At 44.7% G+C, this 23,177-nt stretch overlaps 2 protein-coding genes across 2 annotated transcripts; both read left to right on the top strand.

Annotated features, from left to right (window-relative positions):
• The first annotated feature begins 4,672 nt into the window (after positions 1-4,672).
• Positions 4,673-8,181, top strand: HCAR1 (hydroxycarboxylic acid receptor 1). Its single transcript, XM_081540536.1, has one exon. It carries the CDS (start codon positions 4,673-4,675, stop codon positions 5,678-5,680), a length of 1,008 nt encoding a protein of 335 aa, XP_081396662.1. The 3' UTR covers positions 5,681-8,181.
• Positions 8,182-20,148: 11,967 nt separating this feature from the next.
• On the top strand, positions 20,149-22,170 carry LOC145525959 (hydroxycarboxylic acid receptor 2-like). The gene has a single exon (XM_081540187.1). It carries the CDS (start codon positions 20,214-20,216, stop codon positions 21,303-21,305), a length of 1,092 nt encoding a protein of 363 aa, XP_081396313.1. The 5' UTR covers positions 20,149-20,213; the 3' UTR covers positions 21,306-22,170.
• Positions 22,171-23,177: the final 1,007 nt, after the last annotated feature.

The following is a 23,177-nucleotide window of genomic DNA, read 5'->3' as shown; positions in this document are numbered from 1 at the left end:
TAGAATGGGAAAACCTAGAGATCTCTTCAAGAAAATTAGAGACACCTAGGGAACATTTCATGTAAAGATGGGCACAATAAAGGACAGAAATGTTATGGACCTAACAGAAGCAGAAGATATTAAGAAGAGGTGGCAAGAATACACAGAACTATACAAAAAAGATCTTCACGACCCAGATAATCATGATGGTGTGATCACTCACCTAGAGCCAGACATCCTGGAATGGGAAGTCAAATGGGCCTTAGAAAGTATCACTACAAACAAAGCTAGTGAAGGTGATAGAACTCCAGCAGAACTATTTCAAATCCGAAAAGATGATGCTGTGAAAGTGCTACACTCAACATGCCAGCAAATTTGGAAAACTCAGCAGTGGCCACAGGATTGGAATAGGTCAGTTTTCATTTCATTCCAATCCCAAACAAAGGCAATGCCAAAGAATGCTCAAACTACCACACAACTGCACTCATCTCACATGCTAGTAAAGTAATGCTCAAAATTCTCCAAGCGAGGCTTCAACAGTACGTGAACCATGAACTTCCAGATGTTCAAGCTGGTTTTAGAAAAGGCAGAGGAACCAGAGGTCAAATTGCCAACATCCGTGGGATCATCGGAAAAGGGAGAGAGTTCCAGGAAGAAAATATCTACTTCTGCTTTATTGACTATGCCAAAACCTTTGACTGTGTGGATCACAATAAACTGTGGAAAACTCTTAAAGAGATGGGAATACCAGACCACCTGACCTGCCTCTTGAGAAATCTGTATTCAGGTCAGGAAGCAACAGTTAGAACTAGACATGGAACAACAGACTAGTTCCAAATCAGGAAAGGAGTACATCAAGGCTGTATATTGTCACCCTGCTTATTTAACTTATATGCAGAGTACATTATGAGACATGCTGGGCTGGATGAAGCACAAGCTGAAATCAAGATTGCTGGGAGAAATATCAGTAACCTCAGATATGCAGATGACACCACCCTTATGGCAGAAAGCAAAGAAGAACTAAAGAGCCTCTTGATGAAAGTGAAAGAGGAGAGTGAAAAAGTTGCCTTAAAACTCAACATTCAGAAAATGAAGATCGTGGCGACTGGTCCCATCACTTTATGGCAAATAGATGGGGAAACAGTGGAAACAGTGACAGACTTTATTTTTTGGGCTCCAAAATCACTGCAGATGGTGACTGCAGCCATGAAATTAAAAGATGCTTGCTCCTTGGAAGAAAAGTTATGACTAACCTAGAAAGCATATTAAAAAGCAGAGACATTACTTTGCCGACAAAGGTCCATCTAGTCAAAGCTATGGTTTTTCCAGTAGTCATGTATGGATGTAAGAGTTGGACTATTAAGAAAGCTGATCACCGAAGAATCGATGCTTTTAAGTTGTGGTGTTGGAGAAGACTTCTTGAGAGTCCACCGGACTGCAAGGAGTCCAACCAGTCCATCCTGAAGGAAATCAGTCCTGAATATTCATTGGAACAACTGATGTTGAAGCTGAAACTCCAATACTTTGGCCACCTGATGCGAAGAACTGACTCATTTGAAAAGACCCTGATGCTGGGAAAGATTGTAGGCGGGAGGAAGTGGACGACAGAGGATGAGATGATTGGATGGCATCACTGACTCAATGGACATGAGTTTGAGTAAACTCCAGAAGTTGGTGACAGACAGGGAGGCCTGGTGTGCTGAAGTCCATGGGGTCTCAAAGAGTCGGACACGACTGAGCTGAACTGAAAGGATGTGGAAAAGAAGGATGCATGTCAGGGCTTTCCTGGTGGCTCAGTGGTAAAGAAACTGCCTGCCAATACAGGAGACACGGGTTTGATCCCGGATCCAGGAAGTTTCTCACAAGCCTTGGAGCAACTAAGCTCATGTGTCACACATGTGTCACACACAAGCCCACAACACTGAATCTGTGCTCTAGAGCCTGGGAACTGCCACTTCTGAGCCCACAAGCTACAAGTACTAGAGCTCCTCAACAAGATTCGCCACCACAATGAGAAGCAATGAGAGAAAGCCTGCGCGCAGCAACAAAGACCCAGCACAGCAAAAACCAAATAAATCAGTAAAATTATTTTTTAAAAAAGAAAGGCAAGTATTAGTCATTTGGGAAAAGGGAAATAGTTGTCTTCATACTTATAAGGATCTCAATCTCTGCTAACACAGAAGGAAGAGTCTTTTCCATTTGTTGAAAATCCAGCCTGACTATATCAAGGTGCTCAGGTTCACCCACCCAGGGCTCACCTTGGGGCATTCCAGCCTACATAGGTTCCCCCAGCCAGTTAGCTTCTTATAGAATCACAAAGTAGGAACTTGCCTGGTGGTCCAGTAATTAAGACTCCATGTGTTCTAATGCAGGGGGCCTGGGTTCAATCCCTGGTCGGGGAACTAAGATCCCACTTACCACGAGGCATGGTCAAAAAAAAAAAAAAAAAGAATCGCAAAGATCCACAGAGTGAAACTGGCAGATACATGCTCTCATGAAAAGTAGGAGTTAATCATCAGATCTTTCTTGTAGGCCCTTCCTGCCAAGAACATGGGCTTTATGTTCAAGGACCTGTCGGTGAGTGAGGTTAGTGAGGAAGCTAAGTGTAGCTGTTTGGTGGATACACTTATTTATTAGGAGATCGGAGACCAAGAAGTAGGGTGTGGGAAGGAAAGTGAGAGCAGAATGATCTCGGAAAGCTGGTTTGGGAATCATCTGTGAAGGGCCTTGTAGACCAATCCGGGGAATGTGACCTTTAACCTGGAGTGTGCGTGCGTGCTAAGTTGCTTCAGTCGTGTCCGACTCTTTGCGACCCCACGGACTGTAGCCCTCCAGGCTCCTTTGTCCATAGCATTCTCTAGGCAGGAATATTGGAGTGGCTTGTCATTTCCTCCTCCAGGGAATCTTCCCGACCCAGGGATCAAACCTGCGTCTCCTGTATTAGGGGGCAGATTCCTTACCACTGCGCCACCTGGGAAGGACAGAACTGACAAACCTATAGAGCAGAAGTGACAAACTCAAAATCCCACAGAGACCAGGCACGTCAGTGAGTGAAGCTGACCAGGTAAGTGGGGACAGAGGCAAAACGGAGCATTCCTGCTGTGTCTTAAGGGCGAAGTTATTCTCACATCCAGCAGATCGTTATCAGGTGGGATGGTTGGCCCAGTGTGGCCAGATCTTCCGGTTTCCTAGAGAGGCTGGAAATCCAGGTGTGTGTGTGTGTGTGTGTGTGTGTGTGTGTGTTTGGCCACACCTTGTGGCACATGGGATTTTAGTTCACTGACCAGGGATCAAACCTGGGCCCCTTGCAGTGGAAGTTTGCAGTCTTAACCACTAGACCACCCAGGAAGTCCCCACATGCATCCTGTCCATACACTCTCTCCCCTCACCCTTCCCTAAACTGAAAGCTGAAGGGTGGACAGATGATCTCTAAAGCCAAAGGACAGGAAAGTTTATGAACCCACCTGCCAAAGCAGGAGACCCAGATTCAATCCCTGGGTTGGGAAGATCCCTTAGAGGAGGGCATGGCAACCTACTCCAGTATTCTTGGCTAGAGAAATCCCACAGATGGAGGAGCCTGGTGGGCTACAGTCCATGGGGTTGCAAAGGGTAGGACAAGACTGAAGCGACTTAGCACGCACAGGTCCTGGTAGCAGACCAATTTTACCCATGACTGTTTTGGAGATAAACTCCTTGACCAACTGCCGTCACCCACAGGCTCAGCACATAATTAAAATGAAAAACATACAGATTGTGGCGCTCCACTCTTTTGAGCAGGCGAATTCGGGAAAGTCGGAGCCAAATCCTCTTTTGCTAACAGCAGAGGGAGAACCCGGCTCCCAGAGAGGCTGTTTCGTGAAGACGGACATGAGAAGTGGCTTCAGATTCATTTCATGGTCTCAGTGGTGGTGCAGCTGGTCACTGGGTCCAAAGAAGGATGCCCAGGGTAGGAGGTGCCAGTGAAGGAGAAGGAGGGCGACTCACTTCAGAGAATTTTTCAAACAGCCAAACAAGTGCTATTTTCAGGATTTTTTTTTTCCCCTCCGTAGATCCTTCTGATTTTGAAGTGCTGTATTTTTGGGTCTGGGCACAGGAAGTGGCCCTGAGGAGCGGCAGAGCTAAGCCTCCCCTCTCTGGCACCGCCTGGAAGAGCCCCCACGGGATGAGGGTGAGGTTGGGGCAGTCAGGCAAAGGTTAGGGAGGAGAGACCCAGAACAGCTCCAGGAAATGTTTGTGTTTCTCCATCGGGGAGGGAGGACACACAGGCTTTTTATTTTTTGGTGCCTTCTGGGTAGCTTTGCTTAATGCTCCAGCTTGGAGAGAATCTGAAGAGAAAGAGAGAGGCTGGAAAGAAAAATTCATTCTGGGGCAGGTCCCAACAACTCCTCTCGGGCATGAATTTCCTCGGACCAGCCAGCTGCTTCCCAGAAACGACAACTTGGTGAAGTTACCTGTGTTTCCAGGCCCTGGGGTGCTACAGGCTTCGGCTCTTGGGCCGGGAGGTGGCAGGAGGGGGGCTGTGGAGATGGACCGCTTGTGATCCAGCCTCCTCTGCAGTATTGCATTTCCTAGCTGAAGTTTCTGTTCTCCGTGGGGCGCCTGCATCCATGTACACGTGCGGTACCTACCTCCCACGGTGAAGAAGTTGGAAACGGCCTGGCCCGGCACACGAAGCACTGGTCCTCGGTTCACCATGGCCAACAGGTCATGCTGCCTCATCCAGGGGTACTACATGCCCGAGGTGATGCCACCGCTGCTGATCCTCGCCTTTGTGCTCGGCACCCTGGGCAACGGCGTCGCCCTCTGTGGTTTCTGCTTTCACATGAAGACCTGGAAGCCGAGCACTATTTACCTGTTCAACTTGGCCATGGCCGACTTCCTTCTGATGATCTGCCTGCCCTTTCGGACAGACTACTACCTCAGACAGAGGCGATGGGCGTTTGAGGATATTCCTTGTCGGGTGGTGCTCTTCATGCTGGCCATGAACAGGGCTGGGAGCATTGTCTTCCTCACGGTGGTGGCTGTGGACCGGTATTTTAAAGTGGTCCACCCCCACCATACGGTGAACACCATCTCCAACTGGACTGCAGTTGCCATCGTCTGTGCCCTTTGGACCCTGGTCATCCTGGGGACTCTGTATCTTCTGATGGAGAACCATCTGTGTGTGCAAGAGAAGGTCATAGCTTGTGAGAGCTTCATCATGGTGTCGGCCAATGGCTGGCATGACGTCATGTTCCAGCTGGAGTTCTTTCTGCCCCTTGGCATCATCTTGTTCTGCTCCTCCAAGATCATTTGGAGCCTCAAACAGAGGCAGCATCTGGCCAGGCAGAGTCGGATGAAGAAGCCTATTCGTTTCATCATGATGGTGGCGGTGGTGTTTATTGCCTGCTACCTGCCCAGCGCATTGGCCAGACTGTATTTCCTCTGGACAGTGCCCTCCAGCGCCTGCAATCCATCCGTCCATGTGGCCCTCCACGTCACCCTCAGCTTCACCTACATAAACAGCATGCTGGACCCCCTGGTATATTATTTTTCAAGTCCCTCATTCCCCAAATTCTACACCAAGCTCAAAATCTGCAGTTTGAGACCTGGGTGTCCGGGATGCTTCAAGAGGCCAGAGGGGATGCCCACTTCCAACCTTTGTTGCAAGAATTGCATCGGTGTGGCAAATAGTTTCCAAAGCCAATCCGAGGTGCAGTGAGATCTTCAAATGTGATGGATGGCACCAGGACAGACAGACGGACAAAATCAAGGAGGATGGATTGGTGACTTAGAAATACTCCATGCTGAGGGGTGGGGAGTCTTGAAAGTGCCATTCTTTCTTAACTGTACCCTCCTCACTCTGTTGGATACAAAATTCAGATCACTATGCCTTTTTGGAATGTTCCACTTGAGAAGTGAGTCAGTTGTATTTATATAACTTGATTCTAATGACAGAGGCATGTGTGTGTGTGTGTGTGTGTGTGCGTGTGTGTGTTTTGGGAAGATCTTCGCCCCTGAGTAATTTTAAATGTCTCAGGTAACATGTACTAATGTTTAAATCTGTCATTCTGTCATGTTCTCTCCCTGGGGGAGTCAGCGAATTTAATGACCCATCCACTGATTTTAAATCCTTACTTTTCTTGGAAAATAGAAACTGGGGTAAGTCAATATTTTTATTTCAGGCAGAGGCAGGCTCTTTAGAGTGGGATGTCTTGACCGCAAAGATTTTCATCTTCCCAGGGTCCCTCTCTACTTTTCTGACTTCTCAGGAGCCCAAGAAGAATGACAGCAAAAACAATATGATGCCACCTTTTCGGACCTCCACGTTTTTCTGCAAGTATTTGCATTTCAAAGAAGGTACTGAAGGATATGTTTACCTGTCCTGATTTTTCCAGTGAAAGCTGAGCACTTGAAAAAGTCCTATTAGCCTTTGGGAAGTGCTGAGTCCAGCGAAATTGCTTTGGCTGCTTGTAATGTGACTATGAGTTTAAATTAGTCAATCATTCGTTTTCTACGTATTTACTGAATTAATATTCTGTGCCAGGTACTTTGCTAGTGTCCCTTTGACCCGGGGGGTCCTTAGTCAACTTGTGTGTTTGGGGGGGGGTGCGGCAAACAGAGAAGTTAATGACCTTCACCCTTATGATGACTATAGTTTCTAGACCTGTTCTCTACAAACACCGGTGTTTTCCTTTTATTGCAGGATTCTATACAAACACCAAAGGGTGGAAAAGGTAGTAGGCCTTGTGTACATGAATTTCCAAATATGCCCATGGGGTCCTCAGAATGAGATGATTATATGAAATGACTGCTGCTTCTGCCCTGGATTAGGGGGAGAGATGCCAAGCTGATCTTAGCTCCGTTCTCAAGTCACAGAGCGGTGAAAGCGTTCTTGGCTCCTCTCTTTACACGTTCTCAAATTCCCAGGGGATTCTCTGCAATTAAGACCCTTGCATGCATGCTAAGTCACTTCAGTCATGTCCGACTCTTTGTGACCTTATGGACTGTAACTCACCCGGCTTGTCTGTCCATGGGGATTCTCCAGGCAAGAATACTGGAGTGGGCTACCATGCCCTCCTCCAGGAGATCTTCCTGACCCAGGGATCGAATCTGTACCTCCTGTGGCTTGTGCATTGCAGGCAGATTCTTTTCCACTGGGGAAGCCCATTAAGACCCTTAATCTGCAACTAATACCAGTGTTGCATTCTTTGGCCTCAAAACACCCATCTAGGCTGCCCCTGGTCTGCCAGGTGGCACAGTGGTAAAGAATCTGCCTGCAATGCAGGAAACCCAGATTCCATCCCTGGGTCATGAAGACCCTGGAGAAGGAAATGGCAACCCACTCCAGTACTGTTGCCTGGGAAATCCCATGGACAGAGAAGCCTGGCGGGCTACGGTCCACGGGGTTACAAAGAATTGGACACGACTGAGTATGCACATATGTATATATATTGTTCCTATTAACTCATTTTAAAGGGGCACTACACAGCCCAGAGATTGAAAACATGGGTTGTACAAAGTAGATGAATCTAAGTTCAAATCCCAGCTTAGCCACTTACTAGATGTGTGATCTGGGGGCAGATTTTATTTAACCACGTTTAGCTTTAATTTCCTCATCTGTCAAACAAGGGTAACAATAACACTGACATCAGAAGATCTTTGGGGAACTCCATTGGTGGCTTAGTGGTATTGGTAAAGAATCTGCCTGCCAATGCAGGGCACACGGGTTCGATCCCTGATCTGGGAAGATCCCACGTGCCATGGAGCAACTAAGCCTGCACACCGCAACTACTGAGCCCATGCGCTGCAACTACTGAGGCCTGTGCGCCTAGAGCCTGTGCTTCACAACAAGAGAAGCCACTGCAATGAGAAGCCTGTGCACCACAAGGAAGAGTAGCCTCTGCTCGCTGCAACGAGACAAACCCCGCGCAAAGCAACAAAGACCCAGCGCAGACAAATAAAAAATGATTAAAAAAGAAAAACAGAAGGTCGTTGGGTAGATTCACTGAATGTAAGATCCTGAAGCACAGGTACTCTTTTTACTCTTAAATCCTTAGAGTCTAGACGTGTGAATGCACACAGTAGGTGCTCAGTAAATATTTGAATGAATGAGTAAGTGTATGTAAAGCATTAAGTGCATTGCCTGACAGTAATGCTCAATACTCTGATGTATTATGTTAACACATTTTACACATAAAGAAACTGAGGCACAGAAGCAATCTCCCCCGGTGTTCAGAGTCCGTAAGTACCTACTCTGCTGTCACTGTGTCAGTTTCCCTGCTCCCCAGCTTCCAGGGGAGAAGTGAAAGCAAGTATTCTTATCAGCTTCAAAGAACTCGAGATCGAAATCTGTGAAAAACCTGCACTTCTGCTTTAAACTATTCTTAGTTCACTCTTTCCTGGGATGCCCCCTTGTTGCTCCATCTTAATAAAAACAGATTCCAAAAGAAAGTCTGTATCCTGTGTGTCATCCTATGTCAAAAGATTCATGAGACTTTACCCTCCAAGGGAAAAAAAAGTCCAAAAAATCCAGGAGCTTATGGTAGGCTGAAAGTGTTAGTCACTCAGCTGTGTTTGTCCAGCTCTTTCAGACCCCATGTACTGTAGCCCACGAGGCTTCTCTGTCCATGAGATTTTCCAGGCAAGAATACAGGAGTGGGTAGCCCTTCCCATTTCCAGGGGATCTTCCTGACCCAGGGATAGAACCTGGGTCTCCTGCATTGCAGGCAGATTTTTTCCCATCTGAGCCACTAGGGAAGCCCTGGTAGGCTGAGATTCTCATTAAAAAACAGTAAGAACAAACTAAAAGAAAGATCCAGACCCCAACCACAGTCTTGATTCTGATTTTGCTTCTTTCAAATTCATAGAATGTGATGAAACATAAAGGTTATCAAGAAGCCTTCAGAAATTGTAAGGAAGTGATGTATAGCTTTGTTGACGAAACTTTGTTTAAACTACCTGGAATAGGGAAATGTCATCGATGTAGAAGAAAATGTTATCTCTTCTGACTCAGGGTCTTTCAGGTAAAGTCACATAAAAGTGAGAAGGGATAGTAGACCATTATTGTTCACAGATACTATGGAAAAAATAAGAGGAACCTTTTATTGGTGTTGACTGTGAAAATTTAGATTCTGGACTACTCTCAGAATGGGTTTCCTCGCCCTTTCCTACAACTGACATGGTTAAGATGGTGTCTGAAGTCACCAGAGTGCAGGGGATGCTTGGGTGGGATTAGAACTCTGGACACGAGGGGTTAAGCGAATTACTAAAGCTTCCATAGCAAGGTGGGGAGGCAGACACATTGTGACACACAATCACAGCTTGCTGCCTTCTGGGCCTTCTTATTCACAGAGTTTTCCAATATGACGCAAGGCCACACCATCTCAGTGAGTCCATAAATGGCTCCAGGATTAGCTATCCAATTTGAAAGGCCGGTGCAAAGAGAAAATGCAAGGTCCCTCATTCAAAAAAGCATAAAGAATTTCAAGATAGTGACAGCAGGGAATAAACTAAACACAGGACCCTTCTGAACTCATCCTTGAAGCTGGAGCCCTACATTTTAAAAACTAATTAATTGATTGATTGACTTTGGGCAGTGTACTGGCTTAGTAGTTGGCACACAGGCTTAGTTGACATGGGTGGGATCTTCCCGGACTGGGGATCGAATCCATGTCCCCTGCATTGGCAGGTTGATTTTTAATCACTAGACCACCAGGGAAGTCTGCTGCTGCTGCTAAGTCACTTCAGTCATGTATGACCCCATAGACGGCAGCCCACCAGGCTCCTCTGTCCCTGGGATTCTCCAGGCAAGAATACTGGAGTGGGTTGCCATTTCCTTCTCCAAGGGAAGTCTGGGGCCCTACATTTTATATAGACAGAGTTTGTGATGGAGCAGCATAAACAGATGGGCTCAGAGATGGGCTTACTCTATATTCAGCTCCCAGTGATGATACGGTTTCATTCATTCATTCCCTCTTTCAAGGAACATTCATTAGGTACCAGCTCTGTACCAGGCGCAGTGAAAACCCAAGCAAAAAATATAGCCCTCACCCCGTGGGTTCCAATGTAGAAACCAAGGGAAAACTAAATTTACCATTCAGGGTAAATGCAGTGAAAGTGGTAAACTTGGAGTTCTACAGGAGAAGCCCTTAATCCTGGTTGAGAGATCTGCAGGAAGATCAATGGGACTGGAATGGAAAGTCTACGCTGGGCTACAACAACCTGGTAAGAGAGGAAGCTGTGAGATCCACCTGGGTGAGAAGGGTCTGCTCACAATCTTTCCTGACAGAAGATTCATGAATAGACTTGCAGATCCCTTTCTTTTAAGACAAGAATTCAATGTATTTCATTACAGAAGCATGTTATGTTTTCGTTCAGAAATCAAGGAACACACAGATATATAAAGTAAGAAGTAACAGTCTTCCTTTCTTTCCTCTCAATCTGATTTCTAGAGGTGGTGACTTTTAACATTTGGAATACATACATACTTGCACAAAGGTAACGAATCTTTCACCTTGTTGAAGTAAGATAGAAAAATAGTTTTGCAAGGTATTTTATCATGAACAGTTTCCTACGTCAGTGTGTGCATGCTCAGTCGTGCCTGACTCTGTGACCCTATGGACTGTAGCCTGCCAAGTTCCCCTGTCCATGGGATTTCCCAGGCAAGAATAAGGGAGTGGGTTGCCACGCCCTTCTCCAGGGGATCTTCCCAAGCTAAGGTGCCATGCCCTCCTCCAGGGAATCTTTCTGACTCAAGGATCGAACCCAGGTTTCCTGCATCTTCTGCATTGGCAGGCAGATTCTTTACCACTGAGCCACCTGGGAAGCCCTTCCTAAGTCAGAACAGAGATCAATTTCCTTTTTGAAATTACATCTCATTGTGTAAATGAGCCACATGTAGTTTATTCAACTAACAGACATTTATTTCTAGTTTTCCTCTATTGCCACTATGCTATGGTGAACATGCTGAATGATATATCTTTGGGTTGTGTCAAAGACTTTGGAAGATAGATTCTTAGACACAGAATTGCTGAGTCAGAGGCACACTGGGTGAGGTCGTGTGCACAGTGGCTGAGAGGAGAACCCTTGGAGTTACATCTTGTGCGTTCCAATCCTATCTCCTTTTTTTACTAGCTGTGTGACCTTTAGAAAATTACTTAACCTCTCACTGCTTTATTTTCCTTGTCTGTAAAAGAATAGTACCTATAAGCTTCCCTTGTAGCTCAGTTGGGAAAGAATCTGCCTGCAATGCAGGAGACCTGGGTTCAATTCCTGGGTTGGGAAGATTCCCTGGAGAAGGAAATGGCAACCCACTCCAGTATTCTTGCCTGGAAAATCTCATGGACAGAGGAGCCTGGTGGGCTACAGTCTATGGAATCGCAAGAGTCGGACATGACTTGGTGACTAAACTACCACATACCACCTATGTTTCCATTGTTTCCCCATCTATTTGCCATGAAGTGATGGGACCAGATGCCATGATCTTCATTTTCTGAATGTTGAGTTTTAAGGCAACTTTTTCACTCTCCTCTTTCACTTTCATCAAGAAGTTCTTTAGTTCTTCTTCACTTTCTGCCATAAGGGTGGTGTCATCTGTATATCTGAGGTTATTGATATTTCTCCTGGCAATCTTGATTCTAGCTTGTGCTTCATCCAGCCCGGCATTTCGCATGATATACTCTGCATATAAGTTAAATAAGCAGAGTGACAATATACAGCCTTGACATACTCCTTTCCTGATTTGGAACCAGTCTGTTGTTCCATGTTCAGTTCTAACTGTTGCTTCCTGACCTGCATACAGATTTCTCAAGAGGCAGGTCAGGTGGTCTGGTATTCCCATCTCTTTAAGAGTTTTCCACAGTTTGTTGTGATCCACACAGTTAAAGGCTTTGGCATAGTCAATAAAGCAGAAGTAGATGTTTTTCTGGAACTCTCTCACTTTTTCGATGATCCATCAGATGTTGACAATTTGATCTCTGGTTCCTCTGCCTTTTCTAAAACCAGCTTGAACATCTGGAAGTTCACGGTTCACGTACTGTTGAAGCCTCGCTTGGAGAATTTTGAGCATTACTTTACTAGTGTGTGAGATGAGTGTGATTGTGTGGTAGTTTGAGCATTCTTTGGCATTGCCTTTGTTTGGGATTGGGATGAAAACTGACCTTTTCCAATCCTGTGGTCACTGCTGAGTTTTCCAAATTTGCTGGCATATTGAGTGTAGCACTTTCACAGCATCATGTTTTCGGATTTGAAATAGCTCAGTTGGAATTCCATTACCTCCTCTAGCTCTCTTCATAGTGATGCTTCCTAAGGCCCACTTGACTTCCCATTCCAGGATGTCTGGCTCTAGGTGAGTGATCACACCATTGTGATTATCTGGGTCATAAAGATCTTTCTTGTACAGTTCTTCTCTGTATTCTTGCCACCTCTTCTTAATATCTTCTGCTTCTGTTAGGTCCATACCATTTCTGTCCTTTTTTGTGCCCACCTTTGCATGAACTGTTCCCTTGGTATCTCTAATTTTCTTGAAGAGATCTCTAGTCTTTCCCATTTTATTGTTTTCCTCTATTTCTTTGCACTGATCACTGAGGAAGGCTTTCTTATCTTTCCTTGCTATTCTTTGGAACTCTGCATTCAGATGGGTATATCTTTCCTTTTCTCTTTTGCTTTTCACTTCTCTTCTTTTCACAGCTATTTGTAAGTCCTCCTCAGACAACCATTTTGCCTTTTTGCATTTCTTTTTCTTGGGGATGGTCATGATTCCTGTTTCCTTTGCAATATCACGAACCTTGGTCCATAGTTCCTCGGGGACTCTGTCTATCAGATCTAATCCCTTGAATCTATTTGTCACTTCCACTGTATAATTGTAAGGAATCTGATTTAGGTCATACCTGAATGGTCTAGTGGTTTTCCCTACTTTCTTCAATTTAAGTCTGAATTTGGCAATAAGGAGTCCATGACCTGAGCCACAGTCAGCTCTCGGTCTTGTTTTTCCTGACCATCTTTGGTCAGCTTCTCCATCTTTGAATGCAAAGAATATAATCAATCTAATTTCGGTGTTGACCACCTGGTGATGTCCATGTGTAGTATCTTCTCTTGCGTTGTTGGAAGAGGGTGTTTGTTATGACCAGTGCATTCTCTTGGCAAAACTGTATTAACCTTTGCCCTGCTTCATTCTGTACTCCAAGGCCAAATTGGCCTGTTGCTCCAGGTGTTTCTTGACTTCCTACTTTTGCATTCCAGTCCCCTATAATGAAAAGGACATCTTTTTTGGGGGTGCTAGTTCTAGAAGATCTTGTAGGTCTTCATAGAACTGTTCAACTTCAGCTTCTTCAGCATTACTGGTTGGGGCATAGACTTGGGTTACTGTGATATTGTTCATCTGTTGGAAACGAACAGAGATCATTCTGTCATTTTTGAGACTGCATCCAAATACTGCATTTTGGACTCTTTTGTTAACTATGATGGCTACTCCATTTTTTCTAAGGGATTCTTGTCCACAGTAGTAGATATAATGGTCATCTGAGTAAAATTCACCCATTCCAGTCCATTTTAGTTCGCTGATTCCTAAAATGTTGACATTCACTCTTGCCATCTCCTGTTTTACCACTTTCAATTTGCCTTGATTCATGGACCTAACATTTCAGGTTCCTATGCAATATTGCTCTTTACAGCATCGGACTTTACTTCTATCACCAGTCACATCCACAACTAGGTGTTGTTTTTGCTTTGCCTCTTCATTCTTTCTGGAGTTATTTCTCCACTGATCTCCAGTAGCATTGGGCACCTACCAACCTGGGCAGTTCATCTTTCAGTGGCCTATCTTTTTGCCTTTTCATATTGTCATGGGGTTCTCAAGGCAAGAATACTGAAGTGGTTTGCCATTCCCTTCTCCAGTGGACCACGTTTTGTCAGAACTCTCCACCATGACCTGTCTGTCTTGGGTGGCCCTACACCACATGGCTCTTAGTTTCATTGAGTTAGACAAGGCTGTGGTCCATGTGATCAGATTGGTTGGTTTTCTGTGATTGTGGTTTTCAGTCTGTCTGCCCTCTAATGGAGGATAGAGGCTTATGGAAGCTTCCTGATGGGAGAGACTGACTGAGGGGGAAACTGGGTCTTGTTCTGATGGGCGGGGCCATACTCAATAAATCTTTAATCCAATTTTCTGTTGATGGGTGGAGCGACCAACATGGAGCAGCTCTTTTTTTTTTATTATTATTATTTTACTTTTTGACCATGCTCTACAGTAGTGCCCTGACCAGGAATCAATCCCATGCCCCCTGCATTAGAAATGTGGAGTCCTAACCGCTGGACCACCAGGGAAGTCCCTGGAGTAGCTCTACTTCTATTAACCGTATTATTATGTTGTGTTAGCTCTTATTAAAACCTTGATAGATACCACCAAATTACTCAACAAAAAGGCTGAACCAACTTAAACTCCCTTGATAGTTTATGATAGTTTATGATAGTGTAGAGTCTCCCACACTCTCACCAATGGGCCCTTGTTTGGTTGGTTTGTTTAACAAGCATTTTTTTTTTCTTCTTTTTGTAAAAACCAAACAAAAACTTTCACTTCTTTAAAGTGATAAAGTCTGGCTTATCAGTTTTGTTTGTGTGTGCGTTTGATGTGGTACCTAGAAAGGCTCTGCCTAAGCCACGGTCATGCCAAATTACTCTCAGGATTTCTTATAAGAGTTTTATGTCTTATGTTTAGGTTTGTAATCCATTTTGAGTTCATTTCTGTGTCCAGTTCAAGGAAAGGACCCAATTTCATTCATTTGCCTGTTTAGTCGTCCAGTAGCACTTACTGAACAGATGATTCTTTCTCCTATGGATTTGTCTTAGCACCCTTGTTGAAAATCAGCTGACCGTAGGACTTTCTTGGTGGTCCAGTGGCTAATGCAGAGGGCCTGGGTTCAATTCCTGGTCAGGGGACTAGATCCCACATGCAGCAACCAAGAGTTCACACATCGCAACTAAAGTTTCTACATGCTGCAATGAAGATCGAAAATTCTAAGCACCACAAGTAAGGCTCAGCACAGCCAAATAAATAAATAGATACTTAAAAAAAAAAAAATGAAGAAAATAATCTGATCATAAATGCAAGAGTTTATTTTTGAACTCTCAATAATCCTGCTCTATTGACCTATACATCTATTCTTATTGCAGAATCACATTGTCTTGATTATTATAGATTTGCATTTAAGTTTTTAATTGCAAAATGTGAGTCCTCCAACTTTGTTCTTCTTTTTCAAGATTATTTGGTTATTCTGGTTTGCCCTCAGACTTTTTACATTAAATTTAACACTGTGTTTCAAAACTCTGAAATACCCTTTTCCTTTCTTTTAACGTCTCTGCTAGTCAGTATCGCCAGCTTTCTCTGCCCACTAACTTTCGATTTCTCCTACTTTATCCTCTTCACGAGAGGTCCAAAGTTCTCTCATTTCCCAAGTGTCCCAACTCAATGTCATTTACTACCTGCAGAGTCCAGGTCCCCCCAAATACCACCAGTGAACTGTGCTTCCTGAACCCCCACCCTTATGTGGCCCTTGCCTGTGAAATATGGGCTGACTCGGTGACTCACCTTGGCCAGTAGAATGTGGTGCAGGTGATGTTCTGGGATTTCTAAGCCATGGCATTAAGAAGGTCTGCATCTCTATGCTCCCAATGCCAGGGGTCCGGGTTCGATCTCTGGTCAGGGAACTAGATCCCACATGCCACAGCTAAGTGTTTGGATACTGTAACTAAAAGCCAGTGCCATGGAAGGAAGGAAAGAAAGAAGGGAGAGAGAGAGAGAGATAAAGAAAGAGAGTCTGCTTGTGTGCTTTTGGAAATGTTGAGTACCCTTGTAAGAAAGTCCAGCATACTCAGTGGAAAGAATATGTGAAGAGGCTGTGTACAGATGCTACAGAGAGAGACACAGACCATATGAAGAGGAAGAGATGCCCAGGCACCCCAAGTGGCATGCATGAGCCTCCCTGCCATCTAAGAGACCTCAAACAAGGACTGACTAGCTAAGCTCAGTCAAGCCATGATAATACAATAGTGACTCTTTTTTTTTTAACAGTGACTGTTTTAAGCCCTAAATTTTGTGGTGGTTTTTGAAATAGTAATAGATCACTGAAACAAAAGCCTCAGCTACGTTCAACGACAAACAGTGAGAGTGCTGAATTCTAACCACTAGACCGCCAGGGACAGATGAATAAACAACAAAGCCCTACTGCACAGTATAGGGAAATATACTCAATACCTTGTGATAAATCAGAATGGAACATAATATGAAGAACATATATATATGTATAGCTGAGCCATTTTGCTATACAGCAGAAATTAAACACAACATTGGGCTTCCCTCATAGCTCAGTCGGTAAAGAGTCTGCCCGTCAATGCAGGAGACCTGGGTTCGATCTCTGGGTCAGGAAAATCCCCTGGAGAAGGAAATGGCAACCTGCTCCAGTGCTCTTGCCTGGAGAATCCCTTGGACATAGGGGTTGTAAAGGGTCGGACACGACTGAGCGACTAAACTGCCACCACCAAACACAACATTGTAAATAAACTATACTTCAATAAAAATTAAAAATAAAGACAAACCATGAATTACTTAACCTCTCTAAGCCTCAGATTTCTGATCTGTGATCATAACAGGGCAACTCCTCATGGGTTTCTGAGAGGATTAAATGAGATCATGTATGTACAGCTCTTAGTCGCATGCCTGGCACAAAGCAAGCAGTTGATAAATGAAAGCTATTGTTATTTTAATTTTAAAAATAGTTCCATCCTGCTCTGGGGCACATTCCAGTTGTGATAAGAGAACTAAGAAGGGAGATTTGAGTTAATGCTGAAAGTCATAGATGTTAACTGGAGTTCCCCCAAACTTGGTGGAATCACTGCCTGAGCTGTTGAAATGAATCACTAGAACAAGTTTCTGTACAACTCATGCACTAGTAAGAAAAAAAATAATAAATGCATAAAAGGAAGACAGGAACAAGACAAAACATGCCCATGACACAGTAGTAAGACTGGGAATTCCACAGCAGGGCCAGGATCCAGGGAGGCCGGGACTGACACTCTTTCTGAGCCGTTGTGAACTTGGGTTTAGAATCCTAGGATGTGAGAGCTGGAAGGGATCTGGAAGATGGTCTCATCTTCTACAATACACATGGGAAGTTCAGAGGTTAAGAGGTTTCATGGCTAATGATGGAGCCAGAAAAAAGCATCTAGAACCTTCAACTTCTCTCTCTCTCTTTTTCTTTTTTCAAATGAAGCAATATCTATTCTTGTTCTTTCCTAATTTTATCCAAATATTATGAAATTATAAAACTTTCAAAGGTGGGCAGAGTGGAGGAAGGAGAGGGTGGGACGAACTGGGAGAGTAGCATTAACATATATACACGATCAAGCGTAAAATAGACAGCTAGTCGGAAGCTGCTGTAAAGCACAGGGAGCTCAGCTCAGTGCTCTGTGATGACCTAGAGGGGTGAGAGGGAGTCTCAAGAGGGAGGGGATATATTTATACTTACAGCTGATTCACATTGCTGTACAGCAGAAACTAACACAGCATTGTAAAGCAATCAGCCTCCAATTAAAATTTCTAAAAGTAGTAAATAAAAATAAACAGATAAATAACAGTTTATGAGGGGAAAACAGAGGGGATTGGAATTGACATATACATACTATGTACAAAATAGGTAACTAATGAGAATCTACTCTACAGCACAGAGAACTTTACTCAGTGCTCTGCGGTGATCTAAATATGCAGGAAATCCAAAACAGAGAGGATATATATATCGTTATAGCTGATTCAGTTTGCTGTACAGTAGAAAGTAACACAACATTGTAAAGTAACTATATTCCAATAAAAATTGAAACCAAAACAGAAAGAAAACCTTACAAAGGGAAGATCCCTTGCAAATTTCAGCTCCTGAAAATAACTATTGTGAATAGTTGGATTTTCTGACTCTTAGCTAATAAAGGCCCTTAGGGTTACTTTCTGAATGTCACTGACAAGTCCACATTCATCTGAGAAGGGAGCAGGATGTTGACAGGCATCAAGGATAGGAAACAAATGCTAGTCATTTCACTTGAGTCTTACTACACCCACACAATGTGACCTCAATCTGGTGCAGCCTTACAGATGGGGCAATAATATAATAAGAGGCAGGGTAGTGTATTGGTTAGGGATGCAGGCTTTGAAGCCAGTGCCAGATTCAAAGCTTATGATCTGTGTAGCCTTGACTGTATATATGGCCAACTTCTCTGAGCTTCACTTTCCTCATTTCGAAATAGAAATCAGTAGTAGTCCCTACCTCATGGACTGCAATCAGGGGAAAACAAGTGAATGTGTTTAAAGCACTGAGCATGCCACCAGACATGTAGGAAGCTCTCCCTAACGTGACTGCCAACATTATCTTCATCATTGTCTTCATCATCAAGTGTCACTGCTTCCTACGTGAGCCTAACATTAGATCATCTTGACTCCCGTTTACTGGGAGGAGTCTGCAAAGCCCTGTGGCAGAACCTGGGTGTGAAACTAAAGCAACAAATGTCTGGGACTTCCCTGGCAGTCCAGTGATTAAGACTCTACACTTCCACTGCAGAGGGAGAGGGTTCGATCCCTGGTCCATGAACTAAGATCCCTCATGCCGCACGTTGTGGCCAAATTTTCAAAGATAAAAATAAACAAATGTCTTAGTTCTCACTCAGAGTAGAAGCAACACGCTGAGAACCTCTTGCACAGCAAGAATTCATCAGCTCAAAATATTCCAGGGTGGAAATCTTCTGTAAGGATTTATATACCCAATTATACTGAAAAGCAAGAAAATGATGTGTGAAATGGTAACCTCCTGCAAGGCAGAGTTCAAAGTCATCTTAGGTCCTCAAAGTTTAATTTTGTAAAAATGGAGGTTTTTAAAATACCACACACGTTGGGCTTCGCTGGTGGCTCAGTGGTAAAGAATCTGCCTGCCAATGAAGGAGACATGGATTCGATCTCTGATCTGGGAAGATCCCATTTGCTGTAGAGCAACTAAGCCCGTGGGCCACAACTACTGAGCCTGTGCGCTAGAGCCTGGGAACCGCAACTACTGAACCCATTTGCCGCAACTACTGAAAACTGGAGCCCTAAAGCCTGTGCTCTGAGACAAGAGAAGCCTGCGCACCGCAGTTAGAGAGTGGTCCGCACTCAAAAGCCAGAGCAGCAATGAAGACCCAGCACAGCTAAAGTTAAGTAAAATTTATTAAAAAATAAATTTATAAATTAATAAAATTTTAAAAAATAGAAAATATCATGCACATTGTGAGGGAGGTTGTATATGGGGACAGCTGGCAAACAGGAACTCGCTGTACTTTCTGCTCGGTTTTGCTGGGAATTTAAAACTGCTCTAAAAAATAAAGCTAATTAATTTTAACAAATCACATTCCCTAACAATAAATTACTTACTTGAGCATGGAGGCATCTCAAAATCTAACACAAACAAAGGGAAAAACCAGCTTATTGTAACACACCACTGGCAATGCAAACTGGGTTCAAGTTTTCAAGCATCTTATGAAACGGCAGGCTGCTCTCAAATAGCTTCCCCCCACCCACCCTTAGCTGGGAATTAATTGCAGCATTCTGGTGTAGAAAGGCAATCCATGTTTGTACGGAGAAGCTGGCCTGGAAACATCAAATGCAGCACATCTGTCCTCATAAAATACTAGACAATTATTATCCTCTTGGCCTTCCATTCCCCCTCAAAAATCACACACACACACTACTATTTCTTAAAACACATGCCTGCAGATATTCTGTGCGAATTCTTCATGTTTCTGTTGAGCACAGTAAATTAATATTGCTGTTGTTGTTTTGTTCATTATGCAAGACAACCACATGACTGTGAATTAATTCTCCCATGCTAAGTATTCAGTATACAGGCACGCAGGCTTACACATTTCAGTAATTCACAATGACAGTCAGCTTGCCCAAACATATTCTTTACATTTAGAAAATTTTGTGGGTTCCTGTCTCCCTGGGGGATTTTTTTTTTTATTACTTGTTTATGCAAACAGCAGGTTGCATAAGAGCCTTGCTTGCTGGCTTTTTTTTTTTCTTAAAGTGATTTCGTAGTTTCCTGGTAACCATTCAGTCATCTGTTTCAACACTCTGACATGACATAAAGGCGAGCGCTGAACCACAGGTTCGCCACTCAGACCCGCATCTCGTTTCCCGAGCCTTGGCTAGGTGAGCTGCTCCCTGGCGCCAACGCGATTCACTCATGAACACTTCCCACCTGCAGAATCATTTTCTGAAAATAGGGGAGAAGAACTGCTGTGTCTTCCGCGATGACTTCATTGCCAAAGTGCTCCCGCCAGTGGTGGGGCTGGAGTTCGTGTTCGGGCTCCTGGGCAATGGCCTTGCCCTGTGGATTTTCTGCTTCCACCTCAAGTCCTGGAAAGCCAGTCAGGTTTTCCTGTTCAACTTGGCCGTGGCTGACTTTCTCCTGATCATCTGCCTGCCGTTCCTGGCGGACAACTACGTGAGGAAGTGGGACTGGAAGTTTGGGGAGATCCCCTGCCGGCTCATGCTCTTCATGTTGGCCATGAACCGCCAGGGCAGCATCATTTTCCTCACCGTGGTGGCCGTGGATAGGTACTTCCGGGTGGTCCATCCCCACCATGCCCTGAACAAGATCTCCAATCGGACGGCGGGCATCATCTCCTGCCTTTTGTGGGGCATCACCATCGGCCTGACGGTCCACCTCCTGTACAGAACGAGGTTGATCGAGAATCAAGGTTCAAAACTATGTAGCAGCTTCAGCATCTGTGATGCTTTCCGCTGGCACGATGCCATGTTCCTCCTGGAGTTCTTCATGCCCCTGGGCATCATCCTGTTCTGCTCAGTCAGAATCATCTGGAGCCTGCGGCAGCGGCAAATGAACAGGCACGCCAAGATCAAGCGGGCCATCAACTTCATCTTGGTGGTGGCCATTGTCTTCATCATCTGCTTCCTGCCCAGCGTGGCTGTGCGCATACATATTTTCTGGCTCTTGCGCAAGGCTGGCACGGAAAACTGTGACATCTATCGTTCAGTAGACCTGGCGTTTTATATCACCCTCAGCTTCACCTACATGAACAGCATGCTGGACCCTTTGGTGTACTACTTCTCCAGCCCGTCTTTCCCCAACTTCTTCTCCACCTTGATCAACCGCTGCCTGCGGAGGAAGGTGCCAGATGAGTCGGATAACAACCGCAGCACCAGCGTCGAGCTCACGGGGGATCTGAGTACTACCAAGAACGTTCCCGAGGCTTTGATGGCCAATCCCAATGAGCCGCAGAGCCCCTCTTATCTGAATCCAGTCTCCAGTTAAAAAAGCCAAGTCAAGAAGGGAGATGATCATCAAGGACCAGGATCTCTGGAGAAGCAGTTTGGCTGGTGCACGGAGTAACAGAGACTTGGTCTGTGGTTTCCCAGAACTTCCAGATTCGGAGAAGCAGATTTAGGGCATCGGTGTGGCAGCGTGGGCTGCTTGCCTGTAGAGTGTCTCCACAGGAACCTTGGGGAATGGAGGATGAAGATTCCAGGTGTCTGGACACTTGCAGAACTGAAGATGGCAAAACTGTCCACATTTCTGCTGCTGGAGTGTTGGAGCCACGGAGAGGCTAACTGGCGCCTGGGGCTCAACTGGCCTCTTCCTGTCACCTGCCTGAGACTTGTTTGGTTCTCAGCTCCTGGGGCAATGTCTAGCTTCTTGTGGGCTCCCACTTGGATAAGGAAAGCTGTGATTGGAGAGGAGTTATTGCATCTGGAGGGAGCCCAGGCATCATGAAACAAGCCAGGAGGTCACCTGGGTTCGGTGGAACCGATCCTTCTTTCAGCCATGCTTTGGCAGAAACGGACCAGATAGAGAGATTCATGAACTTCGGTTAGTATCTGAGTTTCCAGTGGTGGTAAGAAGGGGCTTCGCCCCAGGAAGGACTGAGCAGAACAGTGTTACTAAGCAAAAGGAAATGGCATCTACGTTACAAACTGCAGCCAATCCATTCCTCTTCTGTTTACACTAATTTGAAGGTTGAGCAGTTAAAAATGCTCCAGGGAGAAAGCAGCTTCCCACCTCTGTTTGCTTTTATCACTCAAAGGGAAATGCTGCCCTATGGTTAGAGGGGGGAAAGATTTCCTCCTGGTTCATTTGCTTGTGTTTCTGTTCTACCCCTTCAATAAACTTTGATATGAGACACACAGTCTGGTGTTGCATGTGTCTGGGTGATGGTTCACAGACATGGACTTCTTACTTAAGCGGAGACCTTTATGGGTTGTTAACTGTGCCCTGGTAGAAAAAAAAATACCACATACTTTAAAGTGTAAGAAAAGGATGTGAAATCTGAGCCACAAAATGAGGTAGTTAGGTAAAAAATTACATATGCGTTAGAACAAGGATGGGAAAGAGTTGGGAATAAATAAAAGTGATTTAATCTGGAAGGGCAGAACAGACAGGATTGCAAGAGTACTTTGCTTTTATTTAGGGGGTGGTGAATGCTGCTAATAGTATGGTGAATGCTGTTATTAGTATTTGTGTATCAAAAAAAGGAATCTGGCCAGGCTGGGATTTTTGCAAAGGAGGGGGAAGAGAGACCTTCCTACAGAATGGTTTCAGTTCCCAATTCTGGGAAGGAAAGGAGACGTACTGGTTTGAGGTGGTGATCGGTCCAAGTTTCTGTTACATGCTCATTTCCACTCATTGTTCTTTAGCAAGATGAGGCTTGCTTTGACATAGTGACTTGGATGTTGATAAGGAAGGCAGATACTCAGACTCCTGGCCCCAGTGGAATGGCAGAAAAGGAAGAAAGATGGATATTTTGAGGTTCTGAAGTGTTTTCTGAGCAGTTTGCTTGTCTGATTTTTCAATTAACTCCTAGAGACTGAAAGTTAAAAGCAGAGATCATCTTTCTTAAAGAGGAAGAGATGAGCAGAGAAGCGTTCGGAGGAAAGCAGGGATTCCCTAGCCTTAGATGCATGAGTCAGCAGGGAACCCGTTTGTGAAACTCCGATTTGTTCAGAACAACCGAGCAACTCACATTCGTCCTTTTGTTCATTCATCCCATCAGCTTGATGCTGAAAGCTCAGCTTTTCTGTACACCAGTGCCGAATCGAATCTTGGAGACAGAGAATCGGGTGAAGTAGAAAAGAATAGCTTTATTGCTTTGCAGGGCAAAGGGGGCTAAAAGCAGGCTAATGATTTCAA

Source organism: Giraffa tippelskirchi, chromosome 11 (genome assembly GCF_054371585.1).
Source record: "Giraffa tippelskirchi isolate mGirTip1 chromosome 11, T2T-mGirTip1v1.2.pri, whole genome shotgun sequence".
Taxonomy (NCBI): domain Eukaryota; kingdom Metazoa; phylum Chordata; class Mammalia; order Artiodactyla; family Giraffidae; genus Giraffa; species Giraffa tippelskirchi.
The sequence above is the reverse complement of the archived record's forward strand: the minus strand, read 5'-3'. Positions and strand labels throughout refer to the sequence as shown.